Source organism: Cryptotermes secundus, unplaced genomic scaffold (genome assembly GCF_002891405.2).
Source record: "Cryptotermes secundus unplaced genomic scaffold, Csec_1.0 scaffold1112, whole genome shotgun sequence".
Taxonomy (NCBI): Eukaryota; Metazoa; Arthropoda; class Insecta; order Blattodea; family Kalotermitidae; genus Cryptotermes; species Cryptotermes secundus.
In genome coordinates, this window is record NW_019726242.1 from 25,777 (window position 1) to 52,032 (window position 26,256).

General features: G+C 39.8%; 1 protein-coding gene across 1 annotated transcript in view; it reads left to right on the plus strand.

Moving 5' to 3' along the window:
* LOC111864129 (transient receptor potential cation channel subfamily V member 5) overlaps nt 1–14,936 on the plus strand; it is a 40,688-nt gene extending 25,752 nt beyond the window's left edge. The window contains exons 12-15 of the mRNA XM_023851161.2: nt 10,746–10,927; nt 12,667–12,783; nt 13,352–13,477; nt 13,620–14,936. Coding sequence (XP_023706929.1) covers nt 10,746–10,927; nt 12,667–12,783; nt 13,352–13,477; nt 13,620–13,751 — 557 coding nt within the window. The 3' untranslated portion in view covers nt 13,752–14,936. The remainder of the gene's footprint in view (nt 1–10,745; nt 10,928–12,666; nt 12,784–13,351; nt 13,478–13,619) is intronic.
* The last annotated feature ends 11,320 nt before the right edge of the window (nt 14,937–26,256 follow it).

A 26,256-nucleotide genomic window follows, 5' to 3' on the forward strand; every position in this document is an offset into this window, starting at 1 on the left:
TGAAAGACATTATCGCTAATTGTTCCTATTTCTCAATTGCTCTCGACGAAAGCACAGATGTTTCGGATACTAATCAGTTGCTGATATTTGTTCGTGCAATTAAGGAAGATTTTACAATTTTCGAAGAGTTGTTAAAAGTGTGCTCTTTACACAGCACAACTAGAGGTGTCGATATTTTTAACGCTGTTAAGAGTGCAGTGGAGGAATTCGGTGGTTTTGAAAAATTGTCCTCCATAGTAACAGATGGCGCTAAATCAATGACAGGGACAATAAGCGGTTTTGTTGGATTTTTAAGACAGAATCAAATTACTGTACCTACCTTGCATTGTATTATACATCAGGAGGCTCTATGTGCCAAATCAATTAAACTGTCTACCACCATGGCTACTGTCACAAAAATTACTAATTTGATCAGAGGAGGAAATCGATCACTCACTCACAGAAAATTTCTGACCCTCTTGGAAGAAATGGATTCTGCTTACGGGGACCTGCTTCTGCACACTGAAGTAAGATGGTTAAGCCGTGGGAAATGTCTGGTACGGTTCTTTGAACTCCGTCATGAAATAGCAACATTCCTAAGAGAAGAGGTTACGAATTCTGCTGAACTGCAGAATGATCTCGAAGACGTCGAATTCTTGAGAAACTTGGCCTTTCTCACTGATATCACTCAACACTTGAATGTCCTGAATCTGCAATTGCAAGGCAAGAAGCAGACAATATGTCAGATGGTTGGCTTTGTTGACAGTTTCCGTAGAAACTACATTTATTTAAGTCTGCATTGGACAAAAATAACCTTCTACATTTCCCTTGCTGTCGGAAACTCTCAGAAGAAGAAGAAGGCTTGGAGTTTAGGGACTACACTGAAATTATTGAAGATTTGTCTTCAGAATTCGACCGACGATTTAACGATTTTGAAAGCTTTCGACCTGATATTTCTTTATTCAGTAATCCTATACATTGTGATATAGAATCTCAGCCAGGTCATCTGCAATTAGAGCTTTGTGAACTTCAATGTGACCCATCCTTAAACACATCTCAGGTTACTGGAATTGACTTTTGGAAACTGCTTTCACCAGAACGTTACCCACTGTTACGAAATTTGGCTCTCAAACTTTGCTCTGTTTTTGCAAGTACTTACATATGCGAAACAGCGTTTTCATCACTGAAGCATGTAAAGTCTAAAAACAGGAACAGACTTTCAGATGTCGTGTTATCACATATTCTTCGAGTGGCAACCTCACAATTAGAAGTGGATTTTATATCATTGGTTTCCAGTTTTATGAAACCACAGTGCTCTCATTAAAACAGTGTGTATATGAGGATTTAGGTATAATCATTAGACCATAAAAACTACGATTGAAAGCCTTTTGTGCTCATCCCTGCTGAAAGAGGAATTTGTGCTGTTTTATGGTAAGTAATTGCAAATTTCAAGGCATTTTATTTTTCTTTCTTAAATTATAATTGCATTTTCCCCCGGCATATATAAAACTAAACATACGGCATGATCTGGCCAGTGTTTCTTTAAGAAAAAATGCTCTGGGGGTAGAAGTGATAGAAGGCAATAAAATCGATTGGTGAAATTTTCAATATCGACTTAATATTATTGGTGCAACGTAAAATTTAAATACATAGGTTTAAATGCACTTGTTTTTACACGGGTTGTGACTGATTCAGTTTGGGGGGGCAATACTCCCCGACCACTCTTATGAAAGAAACACTGTGTCTGGCCCCTGATGGTGTTCTATAAACTAAATTTGGCCCTCGAAATGTATTAGGTTGGCCAACGCTGATCTAGTCAACAGCAGTTCCGCAACAATTACGGAGCGTTTTCCATGATGTCGTTACTAGGTTATAAAACGAGAACCTTACCCAGCAACGATTAGTGAAAACCGGGAAGGCTTCGTATTCAATCGGCACACTCATAACGCAAAGTAGATTTGAAAAGGATTCCAAGGTTATATAATAGTTTACCGTACTAGATTCAACTATGAGGAACAGCAGCGTCACTAAGAGCATGGAAAGCAAGACTGCAAAGAGGAAGAGATGTGCTTGTTGGCAAGACAATGAGGAAATGCCGTCTGCACCAACTAGTAAGTAGAAGAGCATGTTAGATACTGCGGATCTGAACAGCATCGCCACTAAGGGTATGGAAGGCGAGACTGCAAAAAGGAAGAGAAATGCTTGTTGGAAACACAATGAGGAGATGCCATCTGCACCAACCAGGAAGCGGAGGAGCATGTTAGATACTGCGGATCTGAACAACAGCAGAAGACGCGTTTCACCCACATTCGGCTGCACCAGAACAGACAGCTGAGGTCATTGAATTCAGGGGTGTAAAATTAGAGCCAGAGCGTCATGCCGATGCTAGGCATCGTAGTGCTCACGAAGGTGAACAAGTCGCCAAACACTCCTTAGTTGACAACAGTGGTGATGGACCTCGTAGTGCTCAAGAGGGTGAACAAGTCGCCCAACATTCCTTAGTGGCCAACAGTAGTGATGGGCCTCCTAATGATGATGAAGGTGAACAAGTCACCAGGCACTCATTAGAAGACAACAGTGGTGATGCACCTCGTAGTGCTCATAAGGGTGAACAAGTCGCCGAACTCTCAATAGTGGTCAACAGTAGTGACGAAGACTCAGTAAAGTGTCCTGTTTGCTCAGAAACTTTTACTACACAAGAGGTTGCGACACCAGACACTTGTGATCACACGTTCTGTGTTGCCTGCCTCCAAGAATTGTCACAGAATGAAAATAACTGCCCAATTGATAAAAAGGCGTTTAACTTCATACTTGTCCGACGCCACACGGGCGGCGAAATTATGGAGAGAATCCACGTGGAACCGCCAAAGCGACAAGGCGAGTGCAGTCATGAAGGCGGCGAGCCTCCGTATTGTGAGTATATATTAGGCCACGGCTTAAATCCAGTGTATGCGGCTGCGTACATAATGGCCGCACTGGTCTTTTCTGCCTATGTCCTGCCGGCACCCTTTTCACGTTAATCTTCCATGTAGAGCCATGGCAAGGACTCGCATGGTTTGAAGACCTATTCAGATATCTGGGACTTCCAGCAGGAACATTGACAACAGTAGTTCACGAAAGTGCCGTGACATGACGCATGAGACCCGTGGAATGGCCTACTATTTCGTGTATAAATTCAGTGACATTAGAATAATTTGTAATTAGAGCGAGGGCACACCAAGGAAACTGGCAACCGCAACGCAACCACGAAGATTAAAACGATCACCGGTCCTCTACAGCAGTGGTTCTCAACCTTTATGAGACCGCGACCCAGTAAACAAATTTACTCGTAAATACTGTCACGTGTTGGATATGTTATGCGACAAATAACTTCACATGGGTCTCGGATTTAGCGAATCTTTATTGTGCTCCACTTCTACACTCACACGCTTTACAATTATTATCACTTGCAGTATCACAATTACTGCTTCCACTATATTTCGGCGAATACTAGACTGCCTTCGGGCCCAATAACTCGTCTCAAGTCAAAGTCAAAGTCACATTCCAACCGACGCTCAGTCAGTCGGTAAGCCTTGGTTTCGAGCCCCATCTGGGGCTCATGACTAGATATTTATTATTGTTTGACAGTTACGGTCTTGAGTTTGTGTGGCTCCCTCGCTGATGAGAGGACGGGTCTGTCTTTTGTATATGCTGCTGGCCCTTGCCAGCGAAGTCTTTCTTGGGTCTGAGTCTCTTGAGACTTATGATCATATTTTACTGTCTCAGAATTGAGACTTCCCTTTTCGTCGCCTCTTACGACTCGCAGGGTCACGGTGGAGGTATTCGACCCCGCCCCCACACGGGGTTAACTCGTCTCTTGTAGAAGCTTGGCTTGTCTCTTGTCGAAGTTCGTCTCTTGTCGAAGCTTGGCTTTTATAACCTCGGCGGTTGCTATGCAATGAACCTTCCGTTGTCATGCAACGCTTCGAACAATTTGTTACCTTTCATCTCCTAGGAAACGCGTTTGTTTGCCCCCAAGCAACGGCCCACTGTTATTGCGTTGTCACTGTGGGGACTCTCCGTGTATTCGTCGTAACCTTGGGGACTCATTGTAGGCTGTTATCTTCCTATTGTGGCCGTTGCGCAGCGATGACCGTAAGATAGCACGTTAAAATACCTTTCCAGTTTTGTTAAAGTTCATGCATTAAGCTAACGTAATATTAGTAATTAGTTATAGCATAACCATAAAGAGTATTAGTATACTTATGTATATGGTGTGGCATGTTGACAAACATAAAATTACATTTAAATTAGTTATCAATCACTGGCCTAATGAAATCTTGTAACATTTTGTAGTTTCCTCAGACCAACATCATTAAATTAATTTCTACTAATTTTCATTGACATATCCCATGCTGATCACCAAAAACTTATGTTATTCAGCGTAAAAGTAATTATTGTATTATAAAATTGATTTTAGTGATGTTGGTTTGAAAAAAATGGCGGTGGGAAAAATATTTATGCATTGTAACTCACCATAGAAGTCAGCTGAGTAGGGGAAAAAGCAGAAGGATGTCAACTTGCCAGCGAAACACTTAATTTTAAGTAGCTGTCCATGTACTTACGAATGGATGCAGACTTTTTCTTCTTTGTGCTGGTGGTTTTCCCTTCATTTTGTATATCTTGGAGATCGCGATGTAGGCTTGAGGTGGATGAATCACTACTTGTTGTTGTTATTTTCAGTTTCCCGTAGATCGAATGATGAGTAAGAATCAGTGTTCACTTGTGTAACAAGTGTTAAATTGACTTAGGTAAGTCATAGCAAAGGATATATCTGGGCGCGTGCACACGGCTAAATACATTAATGATCCTATAGCCTGTTGATATGGTACGTTATCTAAATTCTCAGTTGATTTTCTTGATTTAGGCAATGGTTTCAGTTTGCTGTTTGGTTCCATTGGATGACTAACTGGTTTAGTCTCATTTGGAATATTAAATCTTTTAAGAACATTATTCAAATACTAGTTGTGCCCGGCCACGCCTTGCTGTGGCTCAGTCTGCCCGTTCTTCTCCGGTTTGATTTGCAAATACTCGACGCATTGCTTCCGCTCGGCAAGTACGACGACCCAAGTTTGATCTTCTGCGAGGCATTATTTGAATGAACTAAAGCAGATCGATTGCACTGATGAAAAAAATGCTAGCAACGGGCCACTGTTATTGCGTTTCCATGGAAGTATACGCTAACTGTTCTAGCGTTACTACTGAAACGACTGCTGCGAATGCAACGTTGAGTCAAAATTTCGAAGCGCTCGGACGGGATAGCGAATACATTATCGAAGAGTTGGTTTCATCTGTTGCTTAGGAAATGCTAGCAACGGGCCCCTGTTATTGCGTTTCAATGGAAGTATACGCTGTTCTAGCGTTACTATTGAAATGACTGCTGGATTTCGAAGCGATCAGTGAAGTACTTTCGGAGATCTTCGATAAGAGAAAACGAACATTTACATTTTTATTTAAAACTCTTCGGAGCTGGACTATTATAACCTGGTTTCGGACGCAATAGAGGGCACGATCTGTTGTTAGCAACGGCCCACTGTTATTGCGTTTCCATGCATCTTCGATAAGAGAAAACGAACATTTACATTTCTATTTATATAAGATAGATAGATAGATGAAAACGACACAGCCCAATTCCAAGGCAATGTTACACGAAAAATTAAATCAAAATGAAAATAAATCGAAACTGTTTATATTCGGCGTTGGCTATCCCAAGACTAACTCCTTCAGCGCTTATCTCCAGGCTCTCTTCCGTATCCCTTGGCATCTGCCCCGAGACTGACTGCTTCTTGTCCAAGGTGGGCTATTTATACCTCGGCGGATGCTGTGATTTCACTCGGAATCTCTTGTGATACTTGTGACCTCGTGATACTCGAGACACTCGTGATACTGAACAGTCGCCGGAGCTAAACTCTCTTATACATATAGCCAGCGCTCGGACGGGATAGGGAATACCTTATCGAAGAGTTAGTTTCATCCGTTGCTTAGGAAATGCTAGCAACGGCAAACTGTTATTGCGTTTCCATGGAAGTATACGCTAACTGTTCTAGCGTTACAATTGAAACGACTGCTGGATTCGGAACATGTGGCAGGTTTTTACATGTTTTTACCTGTCACGGGTGTGACATCTACATAATAGGCACACAGAAACACGCGCGTGTTCGAATGCAACGTTGTGTCAAAATTTCGAAGCGATCGGTGAAGAAGTTTCGGAGATCTTAGGTAAGACTCAAACGAACATTTACATTTTTATTTATATAGATTGAGTTTGGGTCAACTTTATAGTTTTCTTTGTCCTATCTCTTTTCACTTCAATTTCTAAACATTTCTTAACTTGTCCCAAATCCTTGACTTTAAAACACTGTTGCAATTTTCCTTTTAAATTCTCAACTTCAACATTGTCATTGTGAAATATGAAGAAGTCGTCAACATACAATGCTATATTAATTATAGAATTACCGTTTTGTTTGGTATAAATATATGGTTCGGAACAAGTTTTCCTGTAGCCTAGGCCTTTTAGAACTTCTGTTGCTTTCTTATTCCACGACCTAGCGGCTTGTTTCAGTCCGTAAACTGATTGAGGGGTTGATGAGGATCCCATACTTCTGCAGTCGGTCGAAGAGTGCCCGTAGGCGTTGCTTGTGTTGCTCTAGAGACCAGGAGAAGATGAGGATATCATCCAGGTAAGCGAAACAGAAGTCGAGTCCCCGCAGAATGTCGTCCATGAAGCGTTGGAAGGTCTGTGCGGCGTTGCGCATGCCGAAGGACATGAAGGGGAACTCGAATAGGCCGAATGGAGTGGTGATGACCGTCTTCTGTATATCGTCGGGATGGACGGGAATTTGGTTGTAGGCTCTCACCAGGTCGATCTTGGAGAAGACGAAACAACCGAAAAGCTGGTGGGAGTAGTCATGGATATGCCGGACAGGGTAGCGGTCGGGGATGGTCCGGGCGTTTAAAGCTCTGTAGTCGACACAGGGACCCCAACCGTTGTCCTTCTTGGGTACAATGTGTAGTGCAGAAGACCAGGAACTCTCTGAGCGGCGAGCTGTGCCATCCCGTAACATGGCGTCGAACTCGGCTTTGGCGATAGCGAGTCGGTCCGGTGCCAGTCGCCGGGGTCGGCAGGTGACTGGCGGGTCAGGTATAGTCCGGATGTGATGCACAGTGTTGTGGCGCACTCCGCGCTGGGTTCCGTCTGGGCGGTGAGGTCCGGGAATTTGACGAGTAGGCTGTCGACTGGTGTGCCGCTACTGATGGTCTTGACGCTGGGGATCAGTGAGTTGGCTGGTTGCGCCGGGGAAGACAACGACGTGACACCGTCCAGTAGGCGGTTGTTTTGGCAGTCCACCAGGAGGCCGAAATGAGAGAGGAAGTCGGCTCCGATGAGTGGCTGAGTAACGTCAGCCACTATGAATCGCCACGTGAAATCCCGACGTAGTCCCAGGTTGAGGCTAAGAGGCAACCTTCCGTAGGTGTGGATTGTGGTGCCGTTAGCCGCGCAGAGGTCGTAGTTGACACGATCCCTGTGCCGTGGGATGAGCCCGCGGTGATACATGCATAGGTCTGAACCTGTGTCTACTAGAAATCGCCGTTTACTGATCCTGTGAGTGACGAAAAGGCGGCCGTTGTTTGGGGTGCACACATGTGCCGCCGTTGGTGTCCGCCGTGTTAGTTTTCCTGCTGGCGGTAGGAGCAAGGCTGCGTACACTTTTGTGCCCGGGCCCTGTAGCGGTGATGGTACCAGCAGAGGGTGGGTATAACCTCTCGTGAGGGCGAGGGCGAGGGTGAGGGCTTCTTTGTCATTTTGCCTTCCAGACATGAAACACATTTCTTTGACTGATCTTCTTGTTCTTGAAAATCGATGCCACTACCTAAACCCTTTTTAGCAACCGCATGCTAACCCTATTTAAATGTCCCAAACGCCTATGCCACAACAGTTGTTCATCAACTTGCTGGGTACTTGCAACTTGTTCATTCTTTACAGTATTAATACAAGATTTTTCACATTTGTCATTTTTCTCTTTGGTATTAATCTTATCTTTAGTTGCTATATTTGCAGAGTGGGTCATGTTAGCTGTGGTATTTAAACAATAAATCCCATTTTCGGGATATGCTTTGGCAAGAACTTTGCCTCTTCCCTCAAAATCATCAGAATCATATAAGTTGCAACAGTCTTTGGTGAATAACACAATTGTACCCTTATTTACAACTGAGTTTACAGACAACAAATTTGTAGACAATCCCGGTACATGCAATACTTCTGAGATACGGCTATAATTGTCATTCATAAGTTTTACATCACCAAAACATGCACTGGTTAACATGTTATCATCAGCAAGGGTTATTTCATGTTCTTTAGAATCATGCGTTTTATAATTTTGCAAAATAGTCTTATTTCCGGTCATATGGTGTGAAGCACCAGAGTCTATTACCCAAGTATCATCCTTAACTTTAACGTAATGGGCAGATACCATATACATGGATCTTTCACTGGTCTTATTTTTCCGTTTATTTTCATTACACCTATGATCGGACCCTTCTTTATTTTCATCAGTACTATTAACTGATTTAGAAGACTGATTGCTCTTAAATTTTTGTCTATGCTGATTGTTATGATTCTTATTGTTTGCCTTATCCTTATCTTTGAACCAACAGTTTTTATTTATATGGCCTAGCTTACCACAAATTTGACATTTTGCTGGTTTACGTTTAATCTTATCTTTGGACAAAAAGGCTGAATCTGAATTTGCATTTTTACCAAATTCAGTGTCTTGCAATAGCTTAGATTTAACGAGCTCACTAGTCAGAGTTACATTGGAGTTTTCAAGCGCCATATGCTTTAACATTAATGCTGCTAATAGCTCATCATCTATTTTTTTGTCCATTGAGACTAGTCTGAGATTTATTGACATGAAGGCATTAACATATTCCTGCATGCTTTTATAGTCCTCAAGTTTCAAAGAGCACAAATCAGTTAAAATACTTATCCAACTATTGACTCCCTGATCTTTGAATGTTCTTTCCAACGCGTCCCAGGCTTCCTTTGCTGTTATTGTCTGGACGATGTAAGATTTAACTTGGGGCTCCAATGTCAGACAAATGATGGCTCTTGCTTTCTCATCCTTTTGTTTCTTGATGGATACAGGCGTTGTGTCTTCTGCAGGATATCCTTCGACTGCTGACCACACAGTTTCAATCACTAGAATATTTTGAATATCGAAGCACCATTCTCTATAATTTTCGTGTCCTTTGAGCCTATCAATATTCGCGAAGGGCTTCGAAGTGGCCATGATGAAACTTGTTTCTTTGTCTTGATAGCGGCGTCAGTCCAAAGGATCACTTTTAAATAACACTTCTCACTTCTATACTTTTTACACTTATCAATGATACGATCATGGGCCCATAACCTGTTATTTTCTGTTTCCCGTAGATCGAATGATAAGCAAGAATCAGTGTCTTAATAAAGCAGGAGTAGAGTGAACACTGATTCTTACTTATCATTTGATCTACGGGAAACAGAAAATAACAGTTGCGTCACAAACACCTTCAATACGAGATTTCTTAACACCAAAATTAAACCAAGTCCCCCTCTCTTATTCATATTAAAATTTAAATCACTCAGGTTTCGAAACAAGCACTTACACAATGCAATGCGAACTTGCGAAGAAACAGTATTCAATATTACTACATTTGAGAACTGGATACAGACTGCCTTGATCTTCAATTTCAGTGGAAACATTTTCTTTATACTTCCTTGCTGATTGGTCACTGACATTTGCAACACAGACGTTATTTCGCTCAGTTCTGATAACAGAGGATATGTCGCCCATTGTTGTAATCGGCTTGCAGGCAATTTTTATGACTGGTCATAAGCATCGGTATTGCCTTTCCCGAATGTTGAAAGGTTTATTGAAACGCATTACAGAACAGCTAATTTCAAGGAATCCACGTGGCAACTCACTCATTAGAAGACTGGCATGCTCTGTTGCCTGGAAATTGAGTTTCGTTGCCATTTTCTCAATTTGCACTGCTCGATACGTTACGGCCGGGCGCATGTTGAGGCGCAGGCAGGGCGCAGTGAGATAGGAGCGCAGTGCGAAGCACGCAGTTATGACCAGTGAAATATGGCAGAAAACCTGTTATTTGATTTAAGTTCTGAATCTGAAGATGTTGGCGTACGTGGCATTAAGAAGGACAAAATCTATGAAAAGAGCAGAAATCGCTTTTGCATTTAGGTTGCCAGTTTTCATAGTGTGATCCAGGCCTAAGCAGTAGAATTATTTGTAATTATTAAAAGTAATTGTAATTTGTGTTTGAATTATTTGTAATAATAAAATGTACAGTACCTTTGGGTATTTTCTATGAAGTCTGAGTTGAGAAACAGAATAAACGGGAAAGTCATATTTTATGTACGTATATTTGAAGAAACTTTATTTCTAATAAATTTGTGTTATCTAATTTTAACATGATGTTTGCTGAAGGCTGTGTAATAAATTTTTATCTGTTGAAAAATAAACATCACATTCAAGATATGGGGGTTAGTTGTTTCTAAATACCTTATGGAGTTGGAAATGGTGACAAGATGTAAATGTAAATGAACTCTTGGGCCATGTATATCCTAAGTTCTAAACAACATTTGCATTTGAGTGTCAAAAATTAAAGCAACAGTGAAGCTGAAGAAATCAAAACATTTAAAATTATTTTTATCTATGTTTCAATTTGCAAAGCATACTACATTATCTTCCTGTCATTTGACAACCCAAACACGCCAGAGGGAGTGGATGATTCGGTGTCCAACCCTATGTCCAGTCCAACAGAATCTGTGCTGGCCATGTTTCTCATGTCAATGACAAACTTTGGTGACTACTATGGTGCATTTGAGCGGACAGAACATGAATTTGAAGCGAAGGTTAGTTCAGATGCTTATGTTCAATTAGCCATAAGATTTTACTGAATCTACAGTGAAGCTTGCATGTTATTTATTCTCATTTAACACCTCAGAGAGGAAGCTTTTCTAAAAATATTCTTGCATTTATGTCCATTTCAAGGTGGTTATTTAATGAGGCTGTCAGTATCAAGAGTACATAGCATCATTGACAAGATGATTAAGTTGAGCAGTTGGATAAATGCAAATTCGAAGGGGAAGCATCTGCTTTACAATGATTGTTTATCAGTAATGTTCAGGAAAACAATCATTGTTTCCTGTCAGCCTAAAGCAGAGTCGTTATAGCGACTGGCTATGGGCTGGACAACCAAGGGGTTGGAGTTCGAGTCCCGAAAAGGGTCAAGAATTTTCACTTCTCCATGTCGTTCAGACCGGCTCAGAGGTCCCCCCCAACCTCTTATCCAATGGGTGCCGTGGACTCCTTCACTGGGGGTAAAGTGGCCGGGGTGTGAAGCTGAACTCTGACCTCCAACTAGTGCCAAGGTCAAGAAAATATGGATCTATACATCCACTCCCCCCATATGCCTTCATGGAGTAGTGCTTAATTAGTTAAGCACAGGGACAACTTTACCTAATTTTCGTATTTTGAAAAAATGAAAGTATTATATTATCTCTATGCTGTCTGTGTTTTAAGAATCAAATGAAACATACTGTGACATACTGGAAAGCAGTGTTCTCTAAGCAGTCTGTGGTGATAGGTAGGTGCTTTATTTCAAGACAGGCTGGCCAACTGACTGTCAATCGTAACGTAACTTTGACTTTGACTTTGTGAGTTAGGGGCAACCCCTCATGGAGGCAGGTCCAAATACTTCTACCATAGCCCTGAGAGTCGTAGGAGGTGAAAAAAAGAGAATGGTCATGAGTTGTGTGGGACTGCGCTAGCAAGGGCCAACAGCAGCTGTAAATGACAGACCCTTCTTCTTGTCAGAGAGGGTGCCCAACATCAACAAACCCACAACTGTCTGACAGTAATACAAATCTGGTCTTGGGTCCCAGATGGGTGCTTGACACCGAGACAGACTGGCCAGCTGACCATAGACCTAACATAACTTTGACTTTGACTTTGACTTTGACTTGTGAGTTAGTCTGGCATTTGGAAGCCAGTTAGTTCAACTGCAGCAAGGACAGGAACCACTGGATATGGTAGCCTAGGATGCTACACTGTTGGGAAGCTACTGTGAAGCAGAGCAATGAGACTGTGACTGAGAAGACTAATGTGATAGTGATTTATAAAGTGTAGTTACGAGTTGTATAAGAGTTTAGTAAATCTGATTACCAATCCAAACCCCATCTATAGTCACTCAGTCACATAACAATATAAGTATATTGAGGGTTAAATTTAGTGCTATTTAATGTTAAAGGACGTGGTGCACACACACGTAGTTTCTGCTACTGTCTACAGAGTTAAAGTAATGTAACAGAAGTTCAGATTAGTAAGAGTAAACTTTCAGAAAGCCAAGTCCTCCAAAAGTTATGTTTCTTTCAGGTTATCAGGTTTATATTTCGTTGATATTTTGTATGTCCCCCACATACCTGCCACATAAATTACAAAGGCAAACAAGATATGTGCTTCAGATCTGTGACTTTCACGGTGTTGACTACTAAGATTACTGTCTTCTGGGATATGATCACGTTCTTACCGACCATTGCCCAAGATGCCTCTGTATAACTTTCTTAACGTTCCATCATATCCTGTGTTTCAGCTCCTTTTTGTGGTTTACATGGGCATTGTGGCCATCTTGCTGGTGAACATGTTGATAGCTATGATGGGCAACACATATCAGAAGATTGCTGAAACCCGCAATGAGTGGCAGAGACAGGTAACTTGTATTTTGGCCTGCAAATCACAGTGTAATAGAACAAGTGCTGTCAGCAAAATGTGCAGCCATTGTCTGTCCCAGTGCATAGAATTATACCTATATTTTTAGGCTGAAATATTTGTTACTACATTGAAACAAAAATGAAGAAGGGCTGCCCAGTTAGTAGTGACTGCTAATTACTGCAAGACTGCAGTTCAATTCATACCCTGTCTAGCTAATCAGAACAGGAGGAGTAAAAGAAGATGAAGTTTACTGTAAGATCTAAAACTTTGCGATGATGGTACATTAGTACAAATATTATGTTTCTGGACATTATCCATTGTCTTTATCTAAAAACCTAGGTTTTACCTGAAGATGAAGACAGACTCCAGTCTCCAAAACATGTTTTGAAAAATAAACAGGACGGTTTTAGATAAAGACAAGATGATGGATAATGTCTGAAAACATAATATTTGTTCTAAGTGAAGGTTACAGCTGAACACTCAGCCCCGTCTGTTATTGATGTCAAGAACATGTCAACATGCTTCCACGCAACCAAGCACAATTGTAAGGCAGTTGTTTGTTACAGTGGGCCCGCATTGTGCTGGTTGTAGAACGAGGTGTCAGTCCAGCACAGAGGCTCAAGAAGCTCATGGATTACTCCCAGCCAATGTCTGATGGGCGCCGAGCCCTTGTGCTGAGACTCAATCAGTCGGTGAGTGCCACCAAATTCATATTAAAGCTTCAAATTACCAGGAGTATTACCGGTGTTAGTAACTACTAATAAGAATTATTAAACAACAGTGAAGTTCTACAGTGATGAGGTGGTGAGTTATCATCATTGTGATTTATTGCAGGAGGAAGACAAGGAAGAAATGAAGGAGATTCTTGAGATGAAGAGGGTACATCAGCGCATTGTCAAGAGAAGGAAGCAGGGCTGTAGCAAGATACTTTCATCAAGTCCCAGTCCGAAAAGGCTCGTACTATAATCAAGATTCATGACTGAAAAATTGTTCCTCAAACAATTAGTAATTACTGGACATTAAAAGTTAATTTTTCACAGAGCACAATATTGGCAGAACTCTCCCTCCTGGAAAAGCTGTCATTATCATTCTTATCAGCAACATGCAAGAATTAAAGTGTAGAAATGGATATCACATATGCCACAGAATTGTTACAGTAATAATATGTGTTCCCCCAAAGTCATAACAATAACTTCACGAACTCAATGGAGCAGAGTTATTTTTGAGAAGCTAATAGTTGCTCAGATAGTAAAGCAATTGCCCACCTTTTATGAAACTCAGAGGTTCTTAGTATGTTCACAAGTGTCTCACCATTGCTCTCTATCCTGAAACATGTTAACTAGCCCACACCCTCAAAACCCATTTATTTTAGATCCAATTTAATAATAGGTTTTCTATTCCCATACAAGCTTAGGTCCTCCAAGCACCTCTTATCTTCTGGGGTTTTGTCTAAAATTTTATGAATTTCTCACATCTTACAAATATTTTCATGCCCTGGCCTTTTCTTTTTTCTGATATACTGAGACAAGGCGACAGCATGACACTTCAATTTCTATTGGGAATGATTGGCATATCATATGTAATTATATTATTTATAAATTCTTGATTGAAAATTATAAAATCTATGTTCAGGTACCTGTATTTATAGATACTGTTGTTGCTGTGCATTGTGACATTCTGCTGTAATCCTAAAATACTGTAGCTCTGAAATCTCCTTCTTCTGGGATGTAATGCTGTGAAGTGGTAGAAGTGTACTAACACTTCAGAGGAACACATTTTCTCCATCATCAGAGTGAGAGTAAACCAAACAAGGAGCTAGCAAACCACCACCTTCTAGCTGATTTCATGATTGGCTTATTCTTTGATCCTGAGGATGGAGCCAGTATATTCCTCAGAAACAACAGAACCACTACAGTTTATATGATGTTACATCCCAGAAGATAGTACTCTTCACAGACACTGCTCTGAGGACCTGAAATCCAACATATATATCTTAGTCTGTTAGATAAATGTAAAGTTATCTGTCTTCTTAATTGAGTGCCATGCCATGAAAATATATGGAGAGGTATAAATATATCTCCCCAGTCCATGGTTTATGCTAACCATCTTACAGTGTATACACTTTTTCACCTTATTCTTCACTTCCACACTACATGTTTCAGCACTAATGTGCCATCCTCAGGTGTCTTTATGTACGTTAGACTATTGTACTGCATGCCATGATGTCTTCATTCTAAAATGACTGAAATCTGTATTCGTCATATATGTCGATGAATTCTAAATAATAAAACTTTTCAGGATTCATCCTACATCGCACTCAAACACGCGAATTATGCCAATTCTCTTTTATGTGAGCATTCTTCCTACATACGAAGGGGGACCCAAAAATAACCGGAAACGACCTGTTGCGCGTGNTACACATATCCAGCAGTTAGCAGATGGTTAGCATAAACCATGGACATGAATCAGTGTAACAGGATGCTAAAATATAACATATCTCCCCAGATTCTTAAACTCAACACTCTGTAAAGGTGGAAGTACACCAGCTGGAAGGGCCCCAGAGCCAGCTTGGCTGTTGGGATGCTTCTGTTGAGAACTGAATTCCAGTTTCCTAGCCATCCAGACTGTAGTCTAGTCACTGTGTTGACTGAACTGTCTAAGTTCCTTCTTTACTCTGTGCACAATGAAACTGAAATGGAACTAACAACATTTTGGCAGTGACCAAAATTTGAACAACTTCCAAGACTATTTCAGAATCTTATATCTGCAAGCAAACCTCAGTGCAAGTCAGAGAACGACAGGATAGCTGAGTTAGTAGAGTGAGCAAAGTTCAGATTCTGATAGGTTAAGAATGTTTTCAGTGTGAATTCTGACAAAGTTTAGGGCCCATCCAGCCCCCTATCCATTTGGTACCAGCGTAAAGCAGAAGGAATTTAAAGTTGATCATTCTTTTTTTTTTTTTTCTATTATAGAGTCTTAGACTGTTTCAAGATTGATCTTTACACTCATACTAGCATGTATGGTGTGGTGCTTAGCCCAGGGTCAACTTTATTAGTACCTCACACTGCCCATACACAACTTTTGATAATTTAGCAATTGTAGCATTTGCTGTTGACATATTGATTTCATTCTGTATATTCCTGTAGAAGCTTTAGTGAGTAATGACTGCAGCCAGACTACATGACTTACAGTAGTGCTAGAGAAGTTGTCACAACACAGCTCTAAAAGTATATTACTGCGTGCTCAGCTCACAGTTACTTGTTTAGTTCTGCTCATAATACATAGGCCATTCCCAAGTTACAGTCAAGTATCTAGGTACTCAGTTTCATTATCCATAACTCATAATTGTCATCATCAGAATATAATTAGGAAATATACATGTAGATGGGCATCATGTTCAGAAGAGGATTATGAAAACCTTACGTCAGGATTAAGTTTATAATAACGGATATGCAGTATGTATTTCTGTTAATTTTTCTTACAAAAGGAATACTGCTATCATTCAGCATGTTGCAGTAATAAATGAAATATATTATTTTCATACATTCACAATTGTTTTGTGATTTATATATTAGAGGTGAATACCTGCATGCAAGTTTTAAAAAAATGTAATTTCATGTTAATGTAGTCAGGCAGTTTAGATCAGTTAAAATTCATGCTGCTTGCTTTAATGTAAGTTGCTGACTGGCTAATGAAGCGTGGCTGGGATGGGAAATTTGGTACAGCCCTGCAACTCCTATGCATCTAGTCATGTGAGATGTCAGAGGCTGGGAAACAGATAAAGATAGGAAATTTTTAGAGGTCATGACCTGCAGATATACCAGTAAAATTGTACCATCTACTTCAGCAGTCATAAATGCAAGACTGCATATTGCTATTTTATCAGCCATTTCAATCCTACCACTGTCACCTACTTCATCACTGTTTACAGCCATCTTGGCATACCACTCAGTGACCTGTACATTCATTCACCTAGGCACCGTTTTAAGTAAGATACTGCACAAAGCATAGGATTATTGAGGGTTTGAAGCAGAGGAGGATGGTCAATAGACAATTCGTGAGTCATGGTGCAAGGACTAGTCAAGGCCCGCCCATATTCTCCATTCATTCATACCAAATCATCTACCTTGATACTGATGTTAATTACTGGTATTTTTCTGTAATTTTAATAAACACTTCTAGTATTCTGAAACAGTTTAACAGTGTTTGAAATACCCCAGTTTAACACATTTGTTTATGTTTGAGGGAGGAAGAGAGTGATTTTTGTATGTGAACATATGTACTTCACAATGTTCGCAACAACCGGTAATTATGCTGTACATGGCAGGGCTTTTTTTTTTAGCAGAAAGGGATACAAGTGGCGTTAGGGCAGTAAGAACCTGAAGCTGACAACAATGAAGAAGAACCAACAGATAATGAAGAGGATGAAGAAAATGAAAATGCTGACCGCAAGGATAATGGAAGGAAAAACAATGGACAAAATGAACATGGATAGGCATTGAGACCAAGAAGAAACATTCAAATGCACCCAAAGTACCGAGACTGTCACACAGGAAGTCAAAAGGAGAGTATGCTCACCTATACATATGACGAGTGCATGGAGAGCGAAGACAGCGAAAAGTAGAAGAAAGCCATTAAAGAGGAAAAGGATTTGCTCTACCAAAACAAAATTTGGATATATGTAAACAGAGAGAAAGCAATGGGAAAGAAAATTCTGACCACTAAATGGGTTTTCAAAACAAAGGATGATGGAAGACACAAAGCCAGACTGGTTGTGAGAGGATGTCAACAAAAGGAAGGGGAAATAGATTTCAAGGATACCTTTAGCCCAGTTGTTGACATGAATTCTCTTAGAGTACTGTTTGCCATAGCAGCACGTAAGAATATGAACATGCAAAACTTTGATGTGAAGACTGCCTTCCTGTATGGAGACCTTAAGGAGGAAAACTAAATGGAGATACCAGAAGGATGCAAGAACAATGGCAAGATACGTCTCCTGAAAAAAGCATTATATGCCCTAAGACAAGCACCATCGCAGTGAACAAGAAGTTGACAACCTTTCTAAAAGAAGAAGGTCTAAACCAGCCCTGTCCAATGCGGCGCCCGTGATATATTTTTCTGGTGCCCTCCGTAAGCACATATAATTGACCCGATTTTTAATATTAATTCAAATTGTAAGAAGAGACATTTTTGAACATCTGAGTACTGTTAAATATTTTCACAAAATCTCCTTGAAGCATGGTACAGTATTAAACAGTCCTTGAAAATGTATGCCTATTTCTTTTCTCCTTTGCTAACAACACCAGTCTTAATCCTTTTTTCACTAGAGAAACTGTCGTCCTCTCAAGATCAGGTAATTTTCCCTAGCAGTATTTTTACCCCCCCCAAACAGCCGCAAGTCCCCACTGAATCGGCTTTCATGGATTTCGGATTTATGGTCAGGGTACCATAAAATTTTCTGTGATCAGCAGGGCAAACATATTCACTGACACGAACATGACTATGGGGCCCAGCTTACCGTAATTTCCCCAATTTCTAAACTCGTCAGCAATATGAATCAAAGTTACTTTAATCCCAACAAAGCAATGCCGCAAACAATAAGAAGTTATTAAGAGGGTCGTACACTAATGGAAATTGGTAGTACCTATATTTCCAAGTTCGCTTTCTTCAGCCAAACAATCAGTATTACTTGCGAGTTTGTGACGACCATAGTTCAGTTGTTATGTCTTGTGTTGTGACAAGTAGTACATTCAAGTTGTTACACAGTTGTCAGTGTATTTTAGTTATTGTGCTTCAAATTATTGAGCAAATAAGCTGTACTATTTTATATAGCTATTCTTGATATGGCTAAAAGACAAAGAAGTTATAGTTTTAACAGTGAATGGGAGGAGCAGTATTGTTTTATTGAATACAGAGGAAAACCTGTATGTTTATTGTGTAATAGTAGCGTCTGTTCCTAAAAAAGTAGTGTAGAGCGACATTTTTTGACTAACCACAATAATTTCAACAATGAATTTCCTGTGCAATCTGAACTAAGAAAACAAAAGGTGAAAGACCTAAAATCTAAATTAACCTTGCAAAAACGTGTATTTACAAAGCCTATCCAGCAAAGTAGTAACGTAACAATAGCTTCTTATAAAATCTGTCATGTGCTAGCTAAAAGGAAAAAAACCTTTCAGTGATGAGGAAATAATTAAAGAAGCTATGATCAGTGCCGGCGAGTCTCTGTTTGATGATCACAAAGATAAATCTGCACTTATGTCTTCAATCAAAGGACTTCAGTTGTCTCACCAAACTGTTGCTAGACGAGTTGAACAGATTTCTGATAATCTGGAATCTCAATTACATCAGGATTTGCAATTGTGTGAATATTTTTCACTCCAGCTTGATGAAAACACTGATATATCAGATGTTGCACAATTATGTGTATTTGTTAGAATGGTTTTTGGCGATTTTACGGTAAAGGAAGAGTTCGTTAAACTGCTGCCACTTCTTGAACGTACTAGGGGAGAAGACATATTTAATGTGTTCCTTAAAGTTGTGAAAGAATGTAACTTACCGCTTTCTAAACGTGTTGCTATAACTACAGATAGGGCGCCTTCAATTACTGGTAGGAACAATGGGTTTCTTGCTTCGTGAGTCATGTACAACATCTGTATATTTTTCGGTAAGAGGAATAGATACAGAATTGATCGAAGCCAATGCCTTCACAACATTTATTAGAGCATGTCCTTCACTGAAAATTGAGCGATTAAGCTCTAAGATGAAATGTACCATCCACAGCGCATTATTTATGTCTGCAATGTAGTATGCTTGCCTTGGGATTTGCGGCAAATACGTTTCGAAAGTGCAGCGCTTAGAAAACAAAGTTCTCCGCAACAACAGCAATATCCCAAAGCGTAGAGCGGCCAGCAAGAAGAAGCCACAGAAGATCGTGAAAATGCAAATGTTCGGAATACTAGATAAGGCGAAGCCCGACAGAACGCGAGGATTAAATTTTGTGGCGGTGAGACTTATGATCGTTGAGGTGACTAAATTGCCGGTCTAGTGTGAGCTAATGAAAATAAGTCAGAATCTATTGTGGACTCTCAGGGGGCTTATATATGGTGCCCGAAAAGCCATGTGCAGTACATACGTATAGTTGTAAAGGTCGTGACATGCAGTTTAGAGGAGGAAGGATGAAATATAGAAAGTAATTGATTGTGACAAGTGAGAAGGGCTAGACCCGACTTGTCATCCGAAAGGATTCGTATTAAGGCGCGTCCACATTACTCGTGCTCGTGTGACTCGCGAATAATGTGGTCAATATGACTAGTCACGAGACAAGCAAATTTGTAATTTAAAAACTATAGCCAATAAATTAAAATACGACTACAGCCTATACACACTACGAGTAAATATACGGATCTTCACGCGCGAAGCCTGGTGAGCAACTGAAGTAGTGTGGACGAAGATTTACGAGCACAAGTAAAAGCCAGACGAGTCTCCCGATGAGCACGAGTAATGTGGACGAGCCTTTAGAGGCCAAACAGTGATGCTTACCTCAAGACTAAGATCTGGTCATGAGCGTCTGAATGGGCTCTAAATTAAGAGAAAGTGACTGGCCAACTGTCAGTCGTAAAATGACTTTGAAACGAAGCAATAAATAAAGAGGAATTTTTTAGAAACGAAGCGGTAGGATATGTGGAAGACGAATGCGAATAGTTGTCATAACCATGGCAGGCCTTTGGTAAGGCACTGTTGTTTGTTTAGAAGGTACGTGGTTCGAAGATATGACTATTTTTGTGAAAAAAAAATGTAAGAAATTTGTGCATGTAGGAAGCAAGTCGTACTACATGAGGAAGGTGAAGGTAACAAATTTGTATGGATCTGGTGGTATGGGTAAGGCATTGGCGTAATATTGGGAAGGTACAGGGTTCGAGACTGTGGTGTCTTTTTTTCAATAGAAATTTAAGTGAATAAATAAATATGATTTTTCTGCAGCTGTAAATAAAATCGTACAATATGAGGATCGCAGAAGTTAGTGTAAGAGATGTTATGGTGGTCTAGAGAAAAGGCACAGACGTAGTAAAGCAAAGGTTGGTGGTTCGTAACCACTAGGACTCTTGTTATGAGATTTTTATGGAATTATATAACGAGATGTAACATAAAAGGCAGATTAAAGGTAAAAATTTTCCGTGGCATTGGTAAAGCACCGGCGTAGTGAGGAGAACTTCTGAGGTTCGAGACCAAAGACAGTTTTTGTAAAACAGAAATGGATTCGTAAGATTTTTAAAAACACTAGCACAGCCATGCTTGTGTCTTTCATCGATCACAGGGGGGATAGTTGACTATGAATTCATTGCACAAGGACAAATGTTATTTGGAAGCGCTAACAAGGTTACAGGAATCTGTATTGAGGAAAAGATCAAACTCTGGCCTGACAAGTGGATTCTCCACCGGGACAATACCTCTGCCTATGATGTGTTAAGAGTTCATGCGTTCCTGGCATTACGAAAATGGACCATCAACCTCATTCACCTGACTTAGCCCCCTGCGATTTTTTACTTTCCAAAATTTAAAAATGCCCTGAAGGGACACAGGAATTCCCTTCCTTAAGATATGCTACTTAAGTATGACATACCCTTAAAGATGCTTGTGATATACAATTCTTTGATCTTTGATGACCACTGCTCAGTGCACTACAGGTTTAAAAATTATACATAATTAGTTAAGAATAAAACAATCTAGCCAAATACATGCAGACACTAAAGTTAAATAAGAACTTGCCCATTTTACAAAGGATACAATGCAAAAAAGGGAAGCAAATCACTTTGTTCACTGCCTTTAACACAGATCCTATCTGAATTATATTGTACATAAAATCAAGATTACACTTCATTGCATGATCTCTGATCATCATTAAATGTTCAGGCATGAATATTATGCACTTTTTTTTAAACTTAACAATAAACTTCATTACATAACGAGATCTGACAAAAGGAATCACAACCCCAGCATGCAGCAATATGCAGTACTTGCTAAAATAATTAAAGTATATATTATTTTATTCTCGTTATTTGATATTAAACAGGATTTCTATATTCTTACACTTATGCATTTTAACAACATTCTTGCTGTTATCAACATCAGAAAGCTGTAATCCTCAAAGAAATCTTATAGTTTATGATTGCATTACAGACAACTGAACTGAAATTGCATTAAATGAAAATACACACAACAAAAATATTTAAATATCAATAAAGTAAGGTGCTATCAGTCACTGTGCTGGATATAAGAGAACCCTTGTGCCGTGTTCAATACAAAGGCTGATGCAGAATGAGAGTCACTTTAATCTCAACACATCAATATGAATAACTAATATCTGTGAAATGGCCATGGGCAAAACTTCAGTGTGCCGCATTTATAATATACTGTAAACTGTCCTTCCACAGTTGTAACACATTCTTTGTTTTCCCAAAGTATATTAAAAACAGGTTATACATATTAACAGTTCACCAGTACTGCTCTCATTTCAGAACTGAAATGTAAAAATTCTTATACAGTAGACAAGTGTTTTACGCTTACTTTACTTACATATGTTCTGTATTAACATGATTTCCTGAGGCAGTAAATTCCCAGTTATTCAGCATCCGGAATTCTCAGGCAACCAGCAAAAGTTGCAAAGAAAATTTACAATTTCTACAAAGTTACTTCAAAAACAATATTCACCTGTCACATAGCAGCCCTTTCAGCCATCACTAGCAGTGCTGCCCATTATCCTCCCTCACAGAGATGAGATTGCAGAAGCTAGTTTAATTTATTACTGTGTTACAGTACATCTGAAATCTTTAACTCATCAATCCTGTATGTCACCTTATGGCGGGGGGGGACAAAAAAACTCCATGGTTTTGGTCCGCAAGTGAACTATACCGACCAAGCGACTGCTGCTTGTTGGCGAATTTAGTGCCAATTTTAGCAGATAGAGGATGTCGCATTGTCAGCGCAACAAATCCCCACGGCTGTTAATCTTGGTTTTTCTAGGCCAGGGCCGCTATTTCATTGAAATAGCTACTCAATTATCCTCACAAGGCTGAGTAGACAATGTTTCAGACCCACTACTTTTCAGAAAATCTGGTAGCACCGGGAATCGAACCCGGACCTCTGGATCTGTAGCCAGGAAAAAACAAGCTGTTTTAATTCTGAAACATAAAATGAAAATATGAGACTACAAAAAGGGAGAAAATCCCATGAAAACTCAGTTCTCTAAGTTTTTCTCAAGCAACTGGCAAATGTATGTATCATCCATCCCATTCTCCATACATGCTGAATAACATGAAGTTTACTCTTTACATTAGCAGAGAAAACATTCCACACATGCATCAATTATACATGACAGCCAAGATGCACAGCTTGAAATAACCAGTTATGTGCAGCTTTGGTTCACAAGGCGGCTCCTGCACATTCCCTCAGTCTCAGTGTAGATACTGTGGTAACAACATCTGTGATTAATGTTTCATCCCATTTGGTAACCCTTATTCTTTCTTTAAGTGTTCAAGATGAGTTCTGGCAGGTCTAATAGTGCCTCTACAAATGCAAATAAAAGAGGAAAGTTAGAACTTTGGAATAAGACTTTAAGTTATGAAGAGATACAGAAAATTGCATCTCTGTATAATTAGGGACAAGCCTGTCACAGTTGATGCACCGTCTAAGGCATGAACTGTCTTCACTCACTCGAACACTGGGTTCGTTGATTCGAATCCCACTCAAGGCATGGATGTCTGTGTACGTTTATTCTGTGATTCCATTGTCCTGTGTAGGTAGCAGCCTTGCAACAGGATGATCCCCCATCCAAGGAATCCTTCCAACTGTCTTAGGATTAAGAAACTGAACCAAAATCTTTCACAGATGCCCTATGCTCCAAAAAGTTCGGGCAACAGGAAAGAGAAAGAAAGTAAAATAATTAGGAACAAAGAAAAGAAAGCTGAAGTCCTGTAGGAGTGATCCACATTTACGTATTGCCTGTCTCTCATTCATATGGTCAGTTATCATGAAGAAAATGGAATGCATGCTGACAACACAGACTACAAATGAGAACCAAGAACATATGGTGTTTTCAAGCCAGGCAATTCACACAAAGGTTTGCAGCAGTTATGAACTGAAATGTGATGATCATCCTGGAGCCATGCAATTTCATCCTAGTGGCTTGACACGTTTAAAGCAAACGACAGATTTCACAATCTCATAACATGATGGATGAAATCAGGAGATGGTGATAAAAAAGAGCTACAGATTTATTTACTTCCATCTTATAGGCTGAAATTGAGGAGGGAAGTTATGATTCAAGATGAGCTTTCAACTTGCATGAAATGGACTTTTCTGGAAATGGATACCAAGTCAAATGTTTATCTCACTGAAGGAGAAAACTACACCTAATTTCAATGCTGCAAAGAATCAATTCACACTCCTGCTCTGAGCAAACACAACTAGCGATTTGTAAGTGAAACTGTTGACAGTTTACTATGCTAAAAACCTCTAAGGGTTTAACTGTTGAGCAAAGGACATCTACCTATTCACTGAAGAGCCAACTGGAAAGTACAGGTAACTGGATTATTGTTTTAAGAATATCCTCTCTGCCTCTTGTTCAGCACTTGGGAATGCAGACCTACTGTGTTTCAAGATTCTTCTTAATAATCCTCCAGGATATTCCCCTCTGCCTTCACAAGCTCAGTGAGAACATACAGGTGCTGTTCTTGTCACCAAACACATCACTCATCCAGTCTAGGTTTTATGTAGACACAGTTCTATGTTTGTAATGAAACTCAACAGAATAAACTAAACTAAGCTCATGCAGTCCAGGGATCAATGTGTTATTTGATTTCTAAGAGCTATGGAAGACCTCCAGGAAGCTTACCAATGAGGCACAGTCAAAAGAAAAGACAAATGTCAAATAGTTTTGGAGGAATATCAAGATGGTCACAGATGCCACTTGAGAAGCCTGGAATGATATTACAACAGTGCTGCTTTAAAAAAAATATGTGGACTGCTGTTGTAAATGATTTTGAGTGCTTGGCTGCTGAGAAAATTTTCAGTAACACATGGCATGGAATGGCTAAAAGTGCGGGATTTTGAGAGATCAATATGGAAAATATGGTTGAGCTGTTCAATTCACACTCTTGAATGACAATCTTCTTCTGCCTGACAATGAGTGCCATGAAGAGGAAGAGTGCACGGAAGATGAAAGTTTCTGAGTTCTCACAGTGAAAGGTGTGGCTGACACATTCAAACTTTTGGACTATTACTCAGCTTTCTTTGATAAAAATGATGCACATCATAATAGAAGTGCTAAGGATGCCATGCTGTGGATGGAGGCCAATGATCACTACAGCAAGCTTCACAAGGAAAAGCAACATGGCTCAGTGAAGTCATCTCTGGATGTGTTTTTAGGAAGCAGAACATCATCATCTGGACTCAACCCCAAGCCTTGCACCCCCACTTAAGAGAAAACACCACCTTCTGTCATGCTTCCAATGAGGACGAGGACCCTGACAGGTGGACTGACTGAAGATTGTTTATGCCCTTTTGTATTTTATGTGTATTTCTTACAGTGCAAATGAATACATGAATGTTTACAATATGTTTTATAACACAATAAATTAAATAAGTATTATACTGTAAAAGGTTATCAACTCCGCCCAGTGTGATTGATATTTTTTTTTTTAATCTTTCATCCTTGACATGTTTCGGTCTGAGAGACTGGCCATCTTCAGATGGATATATCAATACAAGCGGAAACTACTATTACAATGTGACTGGTCGTTGTAATAGTAGTTTCCACTTATATTGACACATCCATATGAAGATGGTCTCGCAGACTGAAACATGTCAAGAATAAAAGATAAAAAAAATTATCACTCACACTGGACGGAGTTGATAACCTTTTATAATATTGCTCATGTGATGAACCAGGATGAATCAAATCAAAAGTATTAAACTGGTTCAAAAAGTTCCATTTTAGTACCAAAGGTGTCATAAATGTGGCGTCTAAGGAATGAAAATTCCTCATTCTATATTTCTTATGGGAAAATCCACTCTTTAAGAGTCCCACAGATTTTAAGGTTTCCCAGGAATGCATTACATGCGTAAAACAAGGGTCTACTGGATTTTATCTAGCAAAATGTACAGTTCGTTTATTCTAATTAACACTGTTGTAGCAATTTTAAATTAAAAGCTATGTTATAAAAATGACAAACATATTTAAACATGAGAAACAGAACCTACATTCAGCAATCTGAGATGCAATATGAATGTAGTATCACACACACTTAATGGCAAGCAACCGTTTGCAGGAACAATGCTGGAGGAAGAAAGATAATCACTGCAATAAAAATGCATATAAATTTGTAACTCTTCGTGAACCAAGTATGAACTCCACCCACGCTTTTCACTCTGTCATTCTGAATGACAAGAACAAGAAATATCACGAACTTAT